This window comes from Phyllopteryx taeniolatus, chromosome 11 (genome assembly GCF_024500385.1).
Source record: "Phyllopteryx taeniolatus isolate TA_2022b chromosome 11, UOR_Ptae_1.2, whole genome shotgun sequence".
Classification (NCBI taxonomy): domain Eukaryota; kingdom Metazoa; phylum Chordata; class Actinopteri; order Syngnathiformes; family Syngnathidae; genus Phyllopteryx; species Phyllopteryx taeniolatus.
In genome coordinates, this window is record NC_084512.1 from 17,293,358 (window position 1) to 17,312,940 (window position 19,583).

Genomic DNA, 19,583 nt, shown 5'->3' on the forward strand with positions numbered 1-19,583 from the left:
AGACGAGCCATTGTTTAGCCTATTTTTTTGCTTTAACTTGCAAGCAAAAATCTGAGATATGAGCGCTGTATGGTGGCACTGAACTCAACTCTTCACAGCATTATTAGGGAACGTTTATTAAAAAAAAGCGACAGATATTTGAACATAAACAGTGGAGTAACACATGGGGACAGACAATAAGCAATACTTAAAGGCATAAATTCTCAATCCTCTGCGGATATAGACTCATATTACTGTGGGTAATTGGGTCATTTTTATATAATTTGATCAATAACAGTAAAGACAATCCCCACTGAATTTGATTTTGAAAATCAATTATTTTTTTACTAATCTGAGTATTTGAATTATAGGCAGTTTTTAGCAAAATGTAATAAATATAATGTAATATATGTAAGTTTTCAAACCACGAAAAATTATCAACACTGTGTACGTTTTCCAACTTCCGATCATCAACAAGGGAGGTTTTCCCTTGTTTTCCCACCTCAAATACCGATCATCAACCAGAATGGGGCGTCGGTATTAGTATTTGGACGCCTCTTAACAACGCTTGCCCAGGAAACTGTTTCGGGGACCGGCTGTTGATGACCCTAAAACCCTGTTTGGATGGTCCCCACCCCCACAGGTGGCTGCCCCGGGGCACCGCAACGTCCGCCACCCCTTTGTATGCCACTACAACCACCTGTATTGATGTCACCGTTCTCACTGCGGCATCAGTTGATCACCTCTCTTATATTTTGATTTGACTGTACATCCCAAAAAATATATCAAACCGATAACATTTCGTGTTTGGCAGTACTCTTTGTGTGCTGTGCACAGTAATGTTGCGCGTTCACGGCTGAGGTGTACATTGAGGCGGCAACACACCGGTCCCTTCCTCCAAGCTAATTCCAGCGGGCCATCGACACGCGTACGACCGACCGTGGTGCACTCTGAGGCGACCAGACGAGCGCAATGCATAAGTCTCTTCCTGAATCTTTTTTTTGTTTTCAAGTTTAGTGAGGTGGCCGTGTTTCTTTGGTCAGAGACGCAAGGGGACGCGGAGAGTTAAAGCTTCTTTATACTCGCACAGACGGCGACCGCGCTGACGTCACTGCGGCTATCCCGCACGCAGTTTGCCTTTATACTCGAGCACAACCCACGCGCGCTGTTTTGAAAGTGTGCTGTACTTCTCCGAGTCGGGGGTGTCGCTACGGCTAGTATAGGCTAAGACGCCACAGGGTGGAGTTTCCTCTGCATTTTGTGGCCATTTCCAGGAGCCGTTTTTCCTTTCCTTTCCATAACAAGGAACAAAGCAACAACAATGGCGACCGTGGAACAGAGTCTGCTAGAACAAATTGACCTAGATGACCAGATGATTTAATTATGCTGCAAAATCGATCGAGAAGGCGGCGGTGTAGGTGCTATGTGGAACCGGGAGGAACGCTGATTACATCACAGCATGTGACTAAAATGGACCAATCAACGAGAGATGATCTCCACGACATTCTACGCGCAGCAACAATTTTTGCCGTGTGTGCGTCAAGCGACGCAGAGGGGCCGCGCGGGCCAATTCGTCGGTCACGTGTTGCAATGCGGGCGTTGTCGGCCGCGCTAGCGCGGGAGTATAAAGAGCCCTTTAAGGTAGAGCTAGATGCAAATCTTGCTAGCTGTTTGAAAACTTGATATAACCCCTTTAATAAACCTTTTCTATGAAAACTGCCACAAATGCATCTTAGTTTCTTAAAAGTTCGTTTTTTGGTTCGTTAACAAATGGCCCTTCGATGTCACTCAAGCCATCTTTACTGTTATTTACACTGGAGCAAGCCCATTATAATGTTGCAATACATAACTTTATATTCCAATATTCTAATATTTGCAGCACTGTGATTGACTAGCAACCAATCCATAGTGTAACACGCCTTTTCCCCAAAGTCTACAGTGATAAACTCCAGCTCACCACCTAACAAAGACAAGCACCACAGAAAATGGACACCTGGATAATTTTGCCTTCAGATGATAACAAAGACAGCAATAGTTATGATAGATGCACTAAAATAAAGTACAACCTATTTTCCTGTGGTTGCTTGAGTGTCTCTATGAAATATACATGCCGTGCAGTGTTTATATGCTTGTACAATGCTCCTTCGTGGTTTAAAACAAACAATATAACAATGTCATGCACTACTGGTCTTTTGCTCATCTCGAACAAGTTTCCTCTGTAGTTCTCTCATGCATCTCATTTCAAGTACCGTCGTTTGGGCTTGTAAATGCTGCAAAGCCCTTGAGAATGAAAACGGGTCTTGCACTTAAATGAGAAAAAGCAAGAGGCAAACCATAACAGTGACTCTACCTCTCGTTCTCTCTCTCTGGGCCCAAACACACGTATCGCACAGAATAGGCCGAAACACCTGACAATCACTTAAGAAGAAAAAAATAAATAATACAAAAGCCCTTGTCACCCAGCTACGTCAGCTGAATTGCTCTTACTTGGGGGAGAGGTAGCCACAGGCAACAGTGCATGCTATGTTTGTAGGACTGACTTCAGCAAGGTGAAAAATGAAGAGCCTTACAATGTGCGCACACACACACATGCACACACTTCGTGCCCCCTTTCTACAGACCGGCACTGGCACTATACATCCTCGGGCATGCCTGAGCTGGTGGTTTGATAAATTGGCCCTTTCGTTTCATCTGTGTGCATTGTGTCAGTGGGTTTGTGGGTATTAGCTTCCTCGTGTGTCCATGATCGTGTGCTAACGTTTGCCAGAGTGCATTGTCTGAGCCGTGAAGTGCCACTGAGGGGCGCCATAAAAAGCCTCTGTAAGCATGTAATGTGTGTCCATTTTCCCACAAATGAACACACATGCATAGACTTGGGAGAAAATGTGGCATTTTAAGTAGATTTTGGGATAATCGAGAAATTGGGATAAAAGAAATATGCATAAAAACAGGTAGGGGGCATAACAATGTCATTCTTACACTCTATATTCAGTCTAGGCGTGGTTATTGTTAGCTGTGGGGTTCATTCTGGGATTTCTGCTGGCAGAGTAATGTCCTCTCACTGTTAGGAAATTCAGCTTCCTCTAAAATGCATTCCTCTTCCAATAACGGGTTCATTTGCAGCAGTTTGGATTTGCTCAATTGGTCAAATCAAGCCACCACTTTCTCCCCATGGACTGTTCATCATGTTGCTGAAGATTCATAAAGGTTCTGCGTCATAAAGTCTTGTGCTGGCGAATTCTGCTCAGCTAGTTTATTTATAGAGTAAGAACTACTGGATTAGATGTTGCAGAACCTCCAAAAGTGACTTCAAGCCAAAATGCCTGTGGAAAACATGCCTCAAAAGTCAAACAAGACATGGAAATGAAGCAATCATCATGTGTGATGTCAGAAAATCCTGGAAGATTTATACCAGTATGTATTTCTTATGATGCGACCACAAAAAGAGTACCAGCGGTGGCTAATAGGAAGTGTAAAGATAACCACTGAACAAGAAATTGAACTTGTACTGCAGCATAGGAAGGTGTCTGGATGTTCAGTACAATACAAGCAATACAATTCAAATATCAATTACACTTTTTTTTTAATTATTTTTAACCAAGCAGATGTTAATGTAAAAAGCATAATGGCTAATGACTAGCTTAGAAATGACAAGAGAAACTTGCCAAAATGGTGTATTCTTACTGCCATTAAGCAACATTAAGCTTTATCAATATAAGAGAAAAAAATCTTAACATTCATAAAATCCAAAATATTCGAACAATTGTTCTTATATTTGCAGAGGTTGAAGTGGCCATAATTAGAGATCTCCACATGAGGCCGTCATCGGCCTCATCAAGGACGGTGACGAGTCTGCATATCGACAGGAAGCGGAGCGGCTGGAGCTGTGGTGCGGCCGACACAACCTGGAGCTGAACACGCTCAAGACTGTAGAGATGATCGTGGACTTCAGGAGGCATCCTTCGCCACAGCTGCCCCTCACGTTGTCCAGCTGCCTTGTGTCAACCGTCGAGACCTTCAAGTTGACTGGGAATTACAATCTCCCAGGACCTGAAGTGGGCGACCAACATCAACTCCGTCCTCAAAAAGGCCCAGCAGAGGATGTACTTCCTGCGGCTTCTGAGAAAGCATGGCCTGCCACCGGAGCTGCTGAGACAGTTCTACACAGCGGTCATCGAATCAGTCCTGTGTTCTTCCATCACAGTCTGGTTTGGTGCTGCTACAAAAAAGGACAAACTCCGACTGCAACGGACAATCAAAACTGCTGAAAGGATTGTCGGTACCCCCCTACCCACCCTTGAGGACTTGCACGCTGCCAGAACTAAGACAAGGGCGTGCAAAATCCTCTCGGACCCTCCCCACCCCGGTCACCAGCTCTTCCAGCTCCTTCCCTCAGGTAGGCGCTACCGATCAATGCAAACTAGAACTAGTAGACATTCCAACAGCTTCTTCCCTCTTGCAATCAACTTCTTAAACAGCTAACTTACAATTCCATTACAACAAGCTGGCAATTTTTTGACTTGAGTTCGTTGTCACATTTCTGTATTATGTATTACTCGTGCACTCACTGTAGTTGTCTCGCCGTGCTGCACTATTTGCATATAGTGGCCACTCATGCCAGAGTAGCATCTGCCCCATTTGCACACTGATTGAGGAGTATCTGTAACATTTGCACAACCATTGTCCCAGATTATCGCACTACTCGTCACTTTAAACCGCATACACTCCTTGAAGTCTCAGTGCCCTTTGCACAATGGTCATTGCACCGGACTATTGCGATATTAGCCATTCGAACTGAGGACTCTGCATCTTTTTGCACAATTGTTGTTGTTTTTTGTCAATGTCTTTATGTCTCCAAAGTGTTCTGTAAATTGACTGTCTGTTGTACTAGAGCGGCTCCAACTACCGGGGACAAATTCCTTGTGTGTTTTGGACATACTTGGCAAATAAAGATGATTCTGATGATTCTAAATGTCGGTGACGATTGATTGCAGTTTTGTGCCATTAAGCTAGGTTAAGGTTTTTCTCTATAGCGATCACATAGAGGAGACACCAAAAGGTCTCCAATGAAATCAAATATGAATCCCTGGCAACCCTGCTCGTCTTCAGGAAACTCCAGGAGACGTCACGGAGATGCGGAGACTCGAGTCGCAATCAGGACACCAACTAGTCTCCAGGCCAGTGAGATAGGGGTCTTACCGATTTTCTCCGACAAACTGCAGTCAGGCTTCGATGTGCTGATGTGAAAGCAATGTTTTCTTTGACCATGACCAGGAAGTACATCACTACGTTGAGCCCTCATAACTGTCTTGGGTAAAACGTCAAGTCCAGAGTCATGTCTTTGCTGACATGCAGGTGTTCTTATTGGAATCTCTGATTATTTTTCTTGCGATGATGCAAAGCACAGCTGTTCTAGAACCCATGAAAGGCGAGGGAATGCCAGTACATCCTCCACTCTTCAGGTAAGCATCCACTATTTTCTGAGGTCTAGACTTATTTGTTTGGTTTTTGGCATAATAAATGTTACCAATATTTTAGAGACCTCGAGAGTAGTTATTTTCGATCAAATGGGCAGGTGACACTCACCATGCTACTTGGAATCATTTAAAGAAGACGTGTTATGCATTTTTCCCACGATTAAAAAAAGTTCCCATTGATGGTTGGGCACGCACTCCAGAGAACTATTTGTAAACCAACATAATATTTTCCCTGTATGATGAGCACCCACTATCTTAATAAAAGCACTATGTTTTATTTTGAAAATTAAATGCATCTTGTGTCTCTGTATGTGTGACAGAATGCTCGTTTCAGTCACATGATACGGAAGTAATAAAGTAAGCCCAAAAACTAGCAACATTTTGTAAAAGGGAAAAAAAAAAAAAAGAAACTGGAAATTTTAAAACTTCTATGGAAAGGAGAAACAACCAAATAATGAGACAGATGCAAAAGAGCCTACAACAACAACGACAAAAAGTTGCATTTAAGACACAATATCAGCAGTCTTACTTAAAATACGGGTTTATCGCAATTCTCACACACCAAGCCCTTACTGCTTAATATGTGGCGGGCAACAAGTTCATAAATGAGAAACTTCAAAAACTTCAAAACTGCCAAAAAGCACAGAACTCCAGGCTTCCATCCACTGACTACAACAGAAATACGTTAATAAACTGGACATATGGAACACATGTGTCATCGTCAAGATGGGGCTGGCACGTTGAAGACAAACAAGCACATGGCTCCCACTAATTATGACCACTACATTCAGCCTGTCGATGAGTTGTATTTTTAATCATTTGTTTTTCGTTTCTTTCTATGGTGGTACGTCAACATATTGCTATACCCATAAACAGCTTGCAGCACGAACAAGGTTGGGGACCGAGGAAATAGGAAATATATTATCGATGAATTGTTTCCTGTTACACAATGTTGTGACAATTGTAAACATTGTGCAGCATTTTAGGCAAATATTCAAAAGTGGCGTTAATCATTATGACCATAACTGTCTGGACCTACGGTCATAGTGTGTAGAGTTGACATAGTGTGTGTGTGTGGAGGGGGGGCTGCACGACTACTATGAGTCACGCGGTCCACGCTTTGTGATCATTTTATATAATCCGTCTAATATCAGTGTGGGTGCACTAACCCACTCGTTCGCCCGGTGCTCCCACTCAGTGTGGCAGCTCCTGCATCCAAAGTGCACGCACACGCACGCGCGCGCGCACCTTTCACGCGAGTCGAGGGCTCTTCGTCTTTTCATTCATCCCAGTCAAGGCTGCAGCACATCATCATCATCATTTCTCCCCCCGTCTTCTTCGCCACCCCTTTCCAGTGCTGGGATATCGAGCGGAGGATCATGTCCACGACGCTGCGCTTTTTGCCTCCGCGGCGGCACACGGCAGAGAGGAGCCGCTAGAGGACACGCGTTACAATACAGGACTTCATTGGGCGCGTGTGCGAGAGGACTGCCGAGGAACAAACAAACAAAACAACAAAAAGTGGTTTTGGCGCGGTTTGATCCGGATTGACGGATTTCTACGGTGCAGGTGCAGCGGGGAAGACACTCGGCAGGCGGATGGTTGTCGAATTGGAAGAGAGGAGTCCCCTCTGCAAGGTGAGACCTCAACTTATCACGGAGAGTTTAGCTGAATATGTGCATGAATAGGACAAACATTGGACTTTCAGTGCTTTCAGTAGCTGAATGTGGCACAATGGAGCTCTTTGCAGGAGCGTTGCGTTGAAATGCATGCAGCACAAAGTAAGTTTAAGGCACAAGTGAATTGTGACTAGTTGCATAACTGGCTCATTGATGATGCTGAAGTTTCTAACTGTCATTTATCGGCACATATGAAGGTGTTTGTGTGTATTGTGTGTGTGTGTGTGCAAAGTTTGAGGCAAAAGTACAGCACGATGACGGTGACACTGACCACATGTGCGAAAATAAACAGATAAAGGGCCATTAAGAAACTCACGTGCTTTTAACAAGTATATTTTTCTATAGTCTTCTTGGGAGCAACGCGTTTAAAATGTGTAAACAAAGTTTAAGGCACACCATGATGCATATTTATGACACTGTGTGAATATCTGTATGAATATTTAAGGCACTGATCTTAAATTTGGACTTTTTGACTCCTTTCATTTTACGCAATGGATGAAGGCACGTACAGTTTTTTGGTTTTTTTAAATCAGTAGTTTGGAGGACTGCGATTGGCTGGCAACCAGTTCAGGGTGTACCCCGCCTCATGCCCGATGATAGCTGGGATAGGCTCCAGCACGCCCGCGACCCTAGTGAGGAGAAGCAGCTCAGATAATGGATGGATGGATGGATGGATAGTTTGGAGGAGTATTGTGTTTAAATGTGCAAAAGTTTAAAGAAAAAGATAGGCTTCTGACATTCTGACAGTATGCATGGATTAAGAAACGCACATGTTGATATGTACATTTAAGAGCACTGCATTTAAATATGCGCAACATAAAAGTTTAAGGCATATTTCTGACACTGCATGTAAATATATGCATGAATGACAATTAGATGAGGACAGGCATTGAGATTAAGTTTGGACTTTTGACTGATCATTTCATATTATGGCTGAACGGCTTAGATCATTTTTTTTTCAATGAAGTCTTGAAGGGGTATTGCTTTAAAATGCACATTTCTAAAACTAAATATTTACACGGATAACAGATGATTGAGGAAATAAATGCCTTTTTCACTTTATGGTTCATTCTATCATTCTAAACCACAGATGAACACATCTGTGCTTCAAATAAATCATTTCCCCCCCAATGGAGTTCTTGCAGGAGATTTGTATGCAACAAAGTTTAAGACACGAGTGGCGCACATTTCGGACAGCACAGAATGTTTAAATGAATGACAGATGAATTGGGACCAGCACTGAGTTTAAGTTTGGGATTTTTGTCTCCATCATTTTAAACTATAGATCAGGGGTCACCAACCTTTTTGGAACTGAGAGCTGCTACTTCTGTACTGATTAATACAAGGTGCTACCAGCTTTATACACACTTCTGAAATAACAAATTCCCTTTAATTACCTTTATATGTTATTCTTAGTCGTTAAGTACATTACAGTATGCCGTTTTCAAACTGCTGGCCTCACTTGGCCACGAGTGCGCAACGTCGCTTTGCACAGCACGCCAAGGCTGCTACATTGCTAACATGACTTATTCATGATCGACTATTGCCAAACACGAAATGTTACTGGTTTGATGTTATATTTTTGGGCATGTACAATCAATTACAAATATAGGAGAGGTGATCAACTTAACTGGCGACTTGGTGAGAGTGGTGCCATGATGTTTGAGGTGGTTTCAAGCCCAGCCTGCAGCCGTCCACGTATAAGACACCACCATTACATGTGTTTACCCTTGATTTGTCTCGAGAGCGTCCCAATTACTTCTTTTTAACATTTGTTGCTGACCGGAGATAAATAATCTGGGCAAGAAACTATAATAGTCTCCTTTGCAAGGGGCTGCGGCCTGTCCCCACGAGGCTCTGTATTCGCGACGGGCGTGTGCAAATAACTGACACACTATTTGGTCACGCCTCCTGTCTCTACTGCCTCTGATTGGTCAGTTGTGACCAGTGACCAGTTGTCAATTAAAATGAAACTTGAGGCATTCAATGAGGCCAGAGAGTGATGATTTTTGAAAATAACAATAATCTACCGTCAGGTCATACAATTTTAACATTTATGGCATTTTTTTTTAAAAACTGCAAATCTATGTGAAGACACTGATCAAGTTAATGATTTCCTCACAATATTTATCAACAATTATATAACAAGAAAATGTTCAATATGCAACATTTTATTTCTATACATCTCTTCAAGTGCTTACATTTTAAAGTGATCACGTCTGCAATATCCATCCATTCTCAACACCTCTTATCCTGTTCAGGGTCACGGGGTACTGGAGCCTATGCCAGCTGACTTCGGGCAAAAGCCGGACTACACCCTGAACATGCCTCATTCACAGTCGCAGGGCACATATAGACACAGACAACCATTCTCACTCACATTCACACCATCACTGAGTGGGAACTGAACCCACGACCAAAGTCAGGCGAGTGTACCACGACACCATCAGTGACCGCACGTCTACAATATTCCTAGGAAATCACAATGCACCCTCACTGGTGAGCTATTTTAAGAACAGGCTTCACTAATTGGGGGCCACCTGTTGCCCGTGGGCACTATGTTGGTGACCCCTGCCAATGTCTTACTGCCTTAAGTAAGTCATTTTTTTCTCCAATGCAGTCTCTCAGGAGTACTGTATTGTGTTTAAATTCATGCAACGTGAAGTTTATGGGTCATTTCTGACACTGTCTGAATATTTGCATGAATGACAGATGAATGACACAAGGCCTTTGTGACTTTTTAGTTCATTCTTACATTTTAAACTAAAGAGGAAAGCATCGGTGCCTTAAATAGGATATTTTTTATTGGAGTTCTTGCAGGGGTCTGTGTGCGCAACATGAAGTTTGAGGCACATGTGACGGACATTTCAGACACTATTATGACACATAAAAGACGACTGGTATTAAAATGGAAATTTGGACTTTGGGAATTTGAATGTTTGACTGCCTTAAGTAATGAAGTAATATTTTGTCTAAATGCACAGTAGGTTTAAGGCATATCATCTGGACCAGCATTGTGCTGCAGTTTGGACCTTTTGGGTCATTCTGTCATGTTAAAACACAGATTAACACATCTGTGCCTAAAATAAGACCATTTTCAATGAGTTTTTGCAGTACATTGGTGTTTAAATGTGTACAATGAAGTTTAAAGCACAGCTACTGTATTGATGGATAATGCAGCCCTATGGGGGGCACAAGCCAGTGCAAACTGTAGGCCGGTCCCAAGCCCGAATAAATGCAGGCGGTTGCGTCAGGAAGGGCATCCGGCTTAAAACTTTGCCAAACAAATATGAGTGTTCATCCAAAGAATTCCATACCGGATCGGTCGTGGCTCGGGATAACAACGTCCGCCGCCGGTGGAAATTCAGCTACTGTGGGTCGAGGTCAAAGGGGACTTTGAATGTTGGGACTTTGACAGGAAAATCTCGGGAGTTGGTTGACATGATGATTAGGAGAAAGGTTGATATATTGTGCGTCCAGGAGATCAGATGGAAAGGCAGTAAGGCTAGACGTTTAGGGGCAGGTTTTAAATTATTTTACCATGGTGTAGATGGGAAGAGAAATGGAGCAGGGGTTATTTTAAAAGAAGAGTTGGCTAAGAATGTCTTGGAGGTGATAAGAGTATCGAGTGATGAGAAATTGAGGGTGTTATGTATAATGTGATTAATGGCTATGCCCCACAGGTAGGATGTGACCCAGAGGTGAAAGAGAAATTCTGGAAGGAGCTAGACGAAGTAGTTCTAAGCATCCCAGACAGAGAGAGAGTCGTGATTGGTGAAGATTGTAATGGACATGTTGGTGAAGGAAACAAGAGTGATGAAGAAGTGATGGGTAAGTACGGCATCCAGGAAAGGAACTTGGAGGGACAGATGGTGGTAAACTTTTCAAAAAGGATGGAAATGGCTGTAGTGAACACTTTTTTCCAGAAGAGGCAGAAACATAGGGTGACCTATAAGAGCGGAGGTAGAAGCACGCAGGTGGACTACATCTTGTGCAGATGATGTAATCTGAAGGAGGTTACTGACTGTAAGGTAGTGGTAGGGGAGAGTGTGGCTAGACAGCATAAGATGGTGGTGTGTAAGATGACTCTGGTGGTGGGGAGGAAGATTAGGAAGACAAAAGCAGAGCAGAGAACCATGTGGTGGAAGCTGAGACAGGACGAGTGTTGTGCAGCTTTTCGGGAAGAGGTGAGACAGGCTCTCGGTGGACAGGAGGAGCTTCCAGAAGACTGGACCACGGCAGCCAAGGTGATCAGAGAGGCAGGCAGGAGAGTATTTGTTGATTAAAATCATAATTTCAAGTTCATGCTGTGGTAAAAACATAATGGAGATATCAAAGAGTCATTTAATTGGTTTATTGTAATGAAGCAGATAATATTCCTAGCCATTCCATTTCTCTCAGCCCCCGAACTGAGCATTGAGGGGAGCTTTAACATGAACATTAACAGTGGATGAGATGCATGGAAGACTTGTTGTTTCACTACTTCTGCTCCATCTCACTAAAACTGCTTTAATTGAAAAATACCCGTCACTTTGGGATGAGCGTCTGCTCTACTGCGCGTCTGTGGCGGCGTGATACCACTTTATGGTCTTTTCACTGCTCTTGTCTGCCCGTCACAAGAGCTCCCCATCCACACATATTTGTACACACACAGACACTCCTTAAATATCTTTCAGTCAGACGCATTGTAATGCCAATGCATTGTAATGCAAGTGCCATGGGGGGGGGTCAAACAACTGTGTTTACTTCTATCTTCACAAGCAGCCGTCGTTTCACTGCTCAAAAATTTTCCTTAGCGTATTCAATCTTCTGCTCTTACATGAGGCGTTAAACCCAGTCTATATTACAACATGTAGGCAAAGGACTCACACTCTTGTTTGTACATCCACTTATTGATCTCGCCTTGTCAGTTAAGGGTGTTGGTGAGCGATTACACCTGAACTGTACTCAGGTCGTGGCATCACAGTATCTGTGATACAATTGAAAAGTGCAAATAGTGGCCATCTCTCTCATACAGCAGTCCCCAACCACCGGTTCCTGGATGGGTGCCTGAATACTTCCATTTCCAACATCCTGTCATTGTGGCAATGACTGAGACCAAAAAGTCATTTTGGAATAAACTGACCTAAGTAACACACTTGGGGTGTCGCCCACTACCACAAGATGGGACTGACTTGTAGAGGGAAAAAAAGCACAGGTCTTCTATTAATCACAAAAACTATGTTCAGTATAATTGTGAGGTGTATTTTTATTCGTTTCTACCCATGCCTTATGCGGGGAAAAAAAAGGTCATTTACTTCCCATCAGGAAAAGAAGAAGTTGGTTACACGTGCACACCAGTAGGATTTAGTCGCTTGGTGTATGGCCACTCTCTACTCATCCATCCATCCATCCATTTTCTACACCGCTTATCCTCACTAGGGTCGCGGGTATGCTGGAGCCTATCCGAGCTAACTGCGGGCAGGAGGCGCGGTACACCCTGAACTGGTTGCCAGCCAATCGCAGGGCACATAGAAAACAAACAACCATGTGCACTCACATTAATACCTACGGACAATTTAGAGTCTTCAAATCACCTAGCGTATATGTTTTTGGGATGTGGGAGGAAACCGGAGTACCCGGAGAAAACCTACGCAGGCACGGGAGAACATGCCAACTCCACACAGGCGAGGCCGGATTTTAACCCGGTTCCTCAGAACTGTGAGGCGGACGTGCTAACCATTTGTCCACCGTGACGCCTTCTGTCTTCTCATTTACACTCAAATTCTTTACAGGTGGACAAGTGGTTAACGTCTACGTCACTCTTTTGTACGTATGTTCTCCCTGTGCTCGTGTGGGTTTTTATTCGGGTCCTCCAGCTTCCTCCCACATTCCAAAAACATGCTTCTTGGGTTAACTGAAGTGAAGTGAATTTGAGAGTGAATGGTTGCTTGTCTATATGTGACTTGTGATCGACTGGTGCCCAGTCAAGGGTAAGCCCCGCCTGTCATGCAGAGTCAGCGGGGATAGGCTCCAGCTCTCCTGCAAATCCAAATGAGAACACGTGCTACAGAAACTGGATGGATGGATTCGAACACGGGCCATTGGCACTGCATAGCCACTCCCAGCACACACGGGTATCAATGTCTGTCTTAATACCCCTGTCCTGTCCTTTCCTATCCTGTTCCGTCCTATCATGTTTCTTCACCACAGGATGTCGCACTGCCTTTCCAGTCCACAAACTCTCATATGCTATAAAGTTATTTTGGTTTTATGGTCGTTTTTTGCTTTTTGTTCTTTTTTGCTCTGTTCTCCCTTTTCTCTGTCTGCCCCCTCTCAAACCTCATTCTGTCCAACTGCATTTCCAATGAATGTACGTGCCAATACAAATTGAAACAGAGGCGGAAAAGTAAACTCGCCGGTCGCAGAGCAAAATTGTTCTGGCACGATGAGGCATACAGATCCAGCATACTGCAATACTAAGCAGCTGAACAGAACATTTACAAACAAACAAATATATAAAAATAAACACAGTTACTAACTGCAATCTCAGTAGACCTTTAATGTTCACAGATGAACATTAAAGTCAACTGAGGAGCTCATTAAAACTCAGTTTCTAACCAAACAGGAGCACCTGAAGCATGTAAACAGTCTCTCAGTTGTGGGTTGAGTCTTACCGCATGTTCTAAATTAGTGCCAATATTTCAGTAGACTCTGACATGGGATCGCTCCACAATTGCATGTGTAACCATGTTTGTGCCATCTGTTCTGCCTGACGTCTTGCTGTTTCGCCTTAATGGTAGAGGAATTTTTGTTCTTTTCATCCTTGTCCGACGACAAAGTAGATGAATTGTCTGGCAAAATGTTGATTGTCACAAAAAGCTGCATCTTTACACACATTGTGAGTTAGACTGTGTTGTATGTTTCCCATTCCAAGGCAGAGAAAGCAGGTGACAAGTCACATGGGCAAATTAAAAAAAGAATCACTGTATATAATAAATACAACCAGTTTATTAATGCGTGCATAATGCAGAAGAGCTCTGAGCCACCTGGAAGTAGTCCATTTGGCTGTCTGTCGCTCATGAGGTGGTGAAATGCAAGTGGGGGAGAATCTGATTAACCAACTGGCATAATTTACTCAACCCTGAAGGGAAGCCGTCCTCTTGAAAAGTGCTAGCTTTCCTTCTGTGAACTCAAATAAAGCATTCACATACACATGCAAAAAGACAAACACAGTCTGAGGCTTTGGGATGGGAATCATAATGCATTTCTTGATGAATTGATTGGAAAAGGTTTTGTCAATTGTGTGGAATTGATTATTACCATTTTTCCTCAAACTGGCCCCCTCGCTAATAGTCACCACGTCTCAATTAGTCAGCTGAATTATCCACTTAAATAGTCGTTTCCCGCTTCCCCCTCAGGAAAAAAAAGTGTAGGAACCGTAATTACCATAATCACAAAACACACATTAAAAAGTTCACATGAATTCTGTCGCTAACCAAAACAACAATCTGATGCACATAAATGCATTTTGTAAACCAGTCCCTTGCGTAAAAGAAGATGAAGTCTTCTGAGGGAGCTACATTTGTGCCTTTATTGTTCCGAACATTCGCTTAACATATATATTTTTTTTAAAAAGAGACACAAATATAGATACATTGATTCTTTGAGATGAGTTTAATTCGTTGCCTGACCATGCTCAAAACTCAAAACACTCATATCTCAAATCATATTTTTCCATTGAAATGAATGGAAATGCCTCGATTCCAGCCCTTCCCCAAAAAACAACCTAAATTGTTGTAATGTGTAATTTAATGAGCAAAATAGCACTGCATAACATTGTACTTTATAAAAACAGTCGTCAGATGAATACAATTTAAAATAAATTTATGTCACACTGCATCAATTCATGTGCTCATCAGTACAGCACTAATATTAGTCATTCTTCCCAGAAGATAAAGAATATACTGCATGACAGTAGGTACTGTTATCTCCATATACATCATTTCTATTCAAATATCCGCTGCTTAAAGTATTAAAGCACTTTAACTTAGATACTATTTCGAGTTAGCACTTAGCAATCAGACTGTTTTAAATACACAAGGTGTAATTCTCTTTTTTTATGTTTGACACTAACCTTTAACTGGGACTGGCATTATACAACTTGAAGTTGTTCACTAATTGTATCTACCAAACTGCTGCTTGTGAAGTGACTTGCGTCACAGCCACCATACAGCGCTCGTATATCGAGAAACTCATAAGTTGAGTCACTTGTATCTCAAGGCACCACTGTTTTATATTTTTTGATGTCAAAAGACAGTACAACGTGGACTTGACACCAGCCAATCGCAGGGCAAATAAAGACAAACAACCATTCACACACATGGACTATTTAGATTCCTCAAAGAACCTAACACGTCTGTTTTTGGAATGTAGGAGTAAGCCGGAGTACCCGACTAAAAACCCACACAAGTACGGCAAGAACATGCCTCATTCACATGGGATTTGACCCCAGGACCTCTCAGCTGTGAGGCAGGCATGCTAACCACTCTAACACCACACTGACATTCAGATAAATCAATACAAAATCATCAAGTTAATTTTCCTCATCAAACCAAATCAGGAATAAAATGGTTACACAATCAATATGAGTGCAATATTTGGGGGGAAAAAAAAAAAGTTTTAATCCTGGCATTAATTGATTGTGGACTATAAGAATGTGATGATGTGTGTAGGTGTGTGTGTTTTTTTTTTTTAGTCTTTGCGAGTCGTACCGCTCCATAGCAACAGGCAGCATATCATCTTCAAATATCCTTCTCTCAGACACGCACATGCACACACACAGACTTACACATTCATATACACACACACACAAACAACGTATGCTGTGACCTTTCTGCTGACTGTGTGCATGCCAGTGTTCGCACGAGTGTATCTGGATCAGCGCTTTTGTGTGTGCGTGAGTGTGTGTGCGCATCAGCGTGTGGCTCATTTGACCTTTCTCGGTCTACGTTCATTATTAGCGGCATAATAAGCAATACGGAGCTGCCCGCTGTGGTTGTGTACACGGTGGAGATATTACGAGCGCTAAGTAGATCTTGTTGTGCGTCCAGCTCTCTCAGATAAAGCAGAGATCATCATAATTGTGATCCGCTGATAATGATTAGTTTACTGAAATGTTAGCATATCATGATTCATGTATCACTCAGCGGGAACCAGACGCATCTTTATTTTATATCTCGACACACTTGTCATGTTATGTTAATACCGGTGTTGGGCTAATAACTTCTTGCATATTTCATATCCGAGCAGACAGAGCTATTTAGAAATCAATTTTCTTTCCCTCCATAACCGTGCTCGGAAACTGGCCCTCTGCCAGGTGGGCAGGATGAGTGAGCGGGATATTGTGGGTCCATTAGGGAATGAGGCATCGAAATATCAAAATAGATTATCAAATTTGCTCCAGCCACGTGAGTGACATGCTACTTTAAAATGTCACAGTTGATCGACCCTAACACACCCGGAAGGGATGACACTTTGACATTTTTGTCACAGCTCAAAGCGTGCCAAGGAGACGGCGGGAAATGCTCCAAAAAATGAAGCGAGAGTCAAGTGAAAGATTTGATTTTTATTAGGTTTGAACCTGACCAGAACTGCGTGTTTTACAGTGGTACCGCTGAGGTCCAACACATTCATTCATCTTCCGTTCCGCTTATCCTCACAAGGGTCGCGGGCGTGCTGGAGCCTATCCCAGCTCTCTCCGGGCGAGAGGAGGGGTACACCCTGAACCGGTCGCCGGGCACATAGAAACAAACAACCATTCACACTCACATTCACACCAACGGGCAATTTAGTCTTCAATTAACCTACCATGCATGTTTTGGGGGATGTGGGAGGAAACCGGAGTACCCGGAGAAAACCCACGCAGGCACGGGGAGAACATGCAAACTCCACAAAGGCGGGGCCGGGATTTGAACCCCGGTCCTCAGAACTGTGAGGCAGATGTGCTAACCAGCCCGCCACAGTGCCGCCAGGTCCAACACAATGCTTGCCAATTTCAGACATGTTCGGTGGAAATAAAAATAAATCAGTGGCCATTATAAAATCTTAACTATATATTGGGATAAATTTGTGTGAATTTAGTTTATTTTTTTTACTTGTACAGTAATTACCGCAAATAGTGAAAAGCAGGAAATTGCCACTCCCCAAATTTTTTTATAATTGCCCATAATAATAGTTTAAACTATAAATATACCACATGCTGTGATTTAAAACACTTTAATATATTTTTAACGCATGTTACAATGTTACCCTTAAATAAATTGATTAAATAAAAGATTATTGGATTTGTCACACTAACAACCGAGGCTAAACTTTAGCTCCTCTCCAACATAGAAAACTTGTCCCTCGGTCGAGATGTGTGCCAACAACATACTTCCTTGAGACCAATTCCTATTCAGGGGTTTGGCACCATCTTGCGGCATCTTAAGGCATTACAGAGAAAACACAACAATAAATAATGAAGAGTACATAAAAAAAAAAAAAAAAAAAAAAAAAAAAAAAGCAAAATTACTGTGAATGGCGAACCATGAACAGGCAGGTAATTACTGTGTGCAAATTGTTGATTTGGTGATGTCACTGTGTGCCACATACACACAGTGTAGTGTATGGAACTGCTGCCTCCCCAAGTTAAAATGTTTATATTGTCTTTATACTGACTACACTTTCCACACTATGGGCTCTACTTTTGCAAGTAGAAGCATGCAGCCGGCTGCAATACACAGTCACTGGTGGGATGACGAACATAATTACTGTATGTACGGTAGTATTTGTGTGTTAGGTGTGTGCCTTTAAGGGGCGTGACCGTCAGCAGATAAAGTCGGGTTGGCTGGAGTTAGTTCAGTGTGAGCATCTGAATGTGAGCTGTGGCCTACAGCAACTCTTTGCAAGTGTTCTCATTTAGTATTGGTGTGTTTGACTGTCCCATTCAATAAACCCATGCAAGGCATTACAGTAACGTGATTGCAAAAACGCTGTTTCTCACTTTACTCGACCGGCAGCGTATCTGAAGCTGGCTCGCAATACCAAGCCAAAATTAAAATAAATAAATATTAAAAAAACTAAATAAATTATCAACCAATTGTCGCTAGAAAAATGTGTAACATTTTTAGCTGAGTATTTGTGGACTCAGAGCACCACCCTCTCGTGGATTAATTGCTAAACATCCAATACAGTGGACAGATCGAAGAACAAAGGCATTGATGTTTAACACTGTTTAAAAACATCTATTTTTCATCTGACAATAACTGTTTGGCACGCTACATTTTTGGTCCATTTTGTCTTTTCCATACGTGCAACATTATTAAATGGTGTGCGTGCGTGTGTTTGTGTGTGTGTGTGGAGATTTAGATCCAAGATACCACTGAAGTCTGATGTTTTGTTCTTCGCCATTCTTGGGTGAATTTTACCTGTGCGGTTTGGGTCTTTTACTCTGCTGGGGGACCCATGAGTCAAAACTGAGAACAAGCTTTCTGACACATGCGACTCATTTTCACTCCAGAATGCCTCAGTAGCCTAGAGATTTCATTGTAGCCCGCACAGAGTAAACAAACAACCCCAGAACCCATACGAGCCAACAATTTTCTCTACGCATGTACATTGGAACCCCTTTCATATAACCGGCGAGACCTTTTAAATGTTGAGAAACGGAACATATTATTTGGAATATCATTTAAATGCAGTAAATCGATTGTAACACTACACACACAGAGTTGCATGGAATAAGTTTATATGGAAAATTATCACGTGTCTCAGAGTAGACATCACACACTGGTATTTATAGACGCTAGGTGCTGCAAGGTCACGCCCTATTTAATCCACTCCACAGTATGAGTGTGATGCTCTGGTCTCAGCGTGCCCTTAACGCTCACACATATCAATAGCGTGTTCCCCTCTTGAGTGTGTCAGGTCAGAATTTGCATGAACACAGCACAGTAAGATATTTATATCAAGTTTGTTTGTAAAAGGAACACTCGTGAATGTGGACGACAAAGACTCTGTAAATTAGATGAAATTTAGAAAATGCCTGTTATTATGATGTATCTTTAATTACATAGTATATGGAAACTTAATTTATTTTAGTAGATTCAATTCAAAAAGTGAAACGCAAATATTAAACAGATTCACTTCACACAGTTATAATTTCAATGGTTACTGCTTACAGCTAACAAACTTGGGGGGGTTGTTATCTGATTAACCATCAACATATTAGAATATTACATAAACAATCAAACCTATTTTAATTAGTTACGAATTTGTCTTCTGAAAAGTACTTTCCTACGTGTTTAATCAATTTACTTAATATATGATTTTCACTTTTTGAATTGAACTACTGAAATGATTAGACATTTTCACAGCATTCAAATTTGAGATGCATCTGTAGTTTTTTTTTCATTGACAGTGCTCTTTC

General features: G+C 42.3%; 2 protein-coding genes across 6 annotated transcripts in view; one reads left to right on the forward strand and one right to left on the reverse strand.

Annotated features, from left to right (window-relative positions):
* Positions 1–19,583, reverse strand: part of LOC133485612 (golgin subfamily A member 7B-like) — a 238,568-nt gene that overhangs the window by 101,535 nt on the left and 117,450 nt on the right. The gene's annotated exons all lie outside the window — the stretch shown is intronic.
* zgc:171482 (zinc finger protein) overlaps positions 6,467–19,583 on the forward strand; it is a 79,465-nt gene continuing 66,348 nt past the window's right edge. The window contains exon 1 of one of the 2 annotated variants that reach the window (XM_061789594.1): positions 6,467–7,093. In XM_061789594.1, the coding sequence (XP_061645578.1) occupies positions 7,055–7,093 (39 nt within the window). In that variant the 5' untranslated portion in view covers positions 6,467–7,054. The remainder of the gene's footprint in view (positions 7,094–19,583) is intronic. The other variant, XM_061789593.1, reaches the window with a different exon arrangement.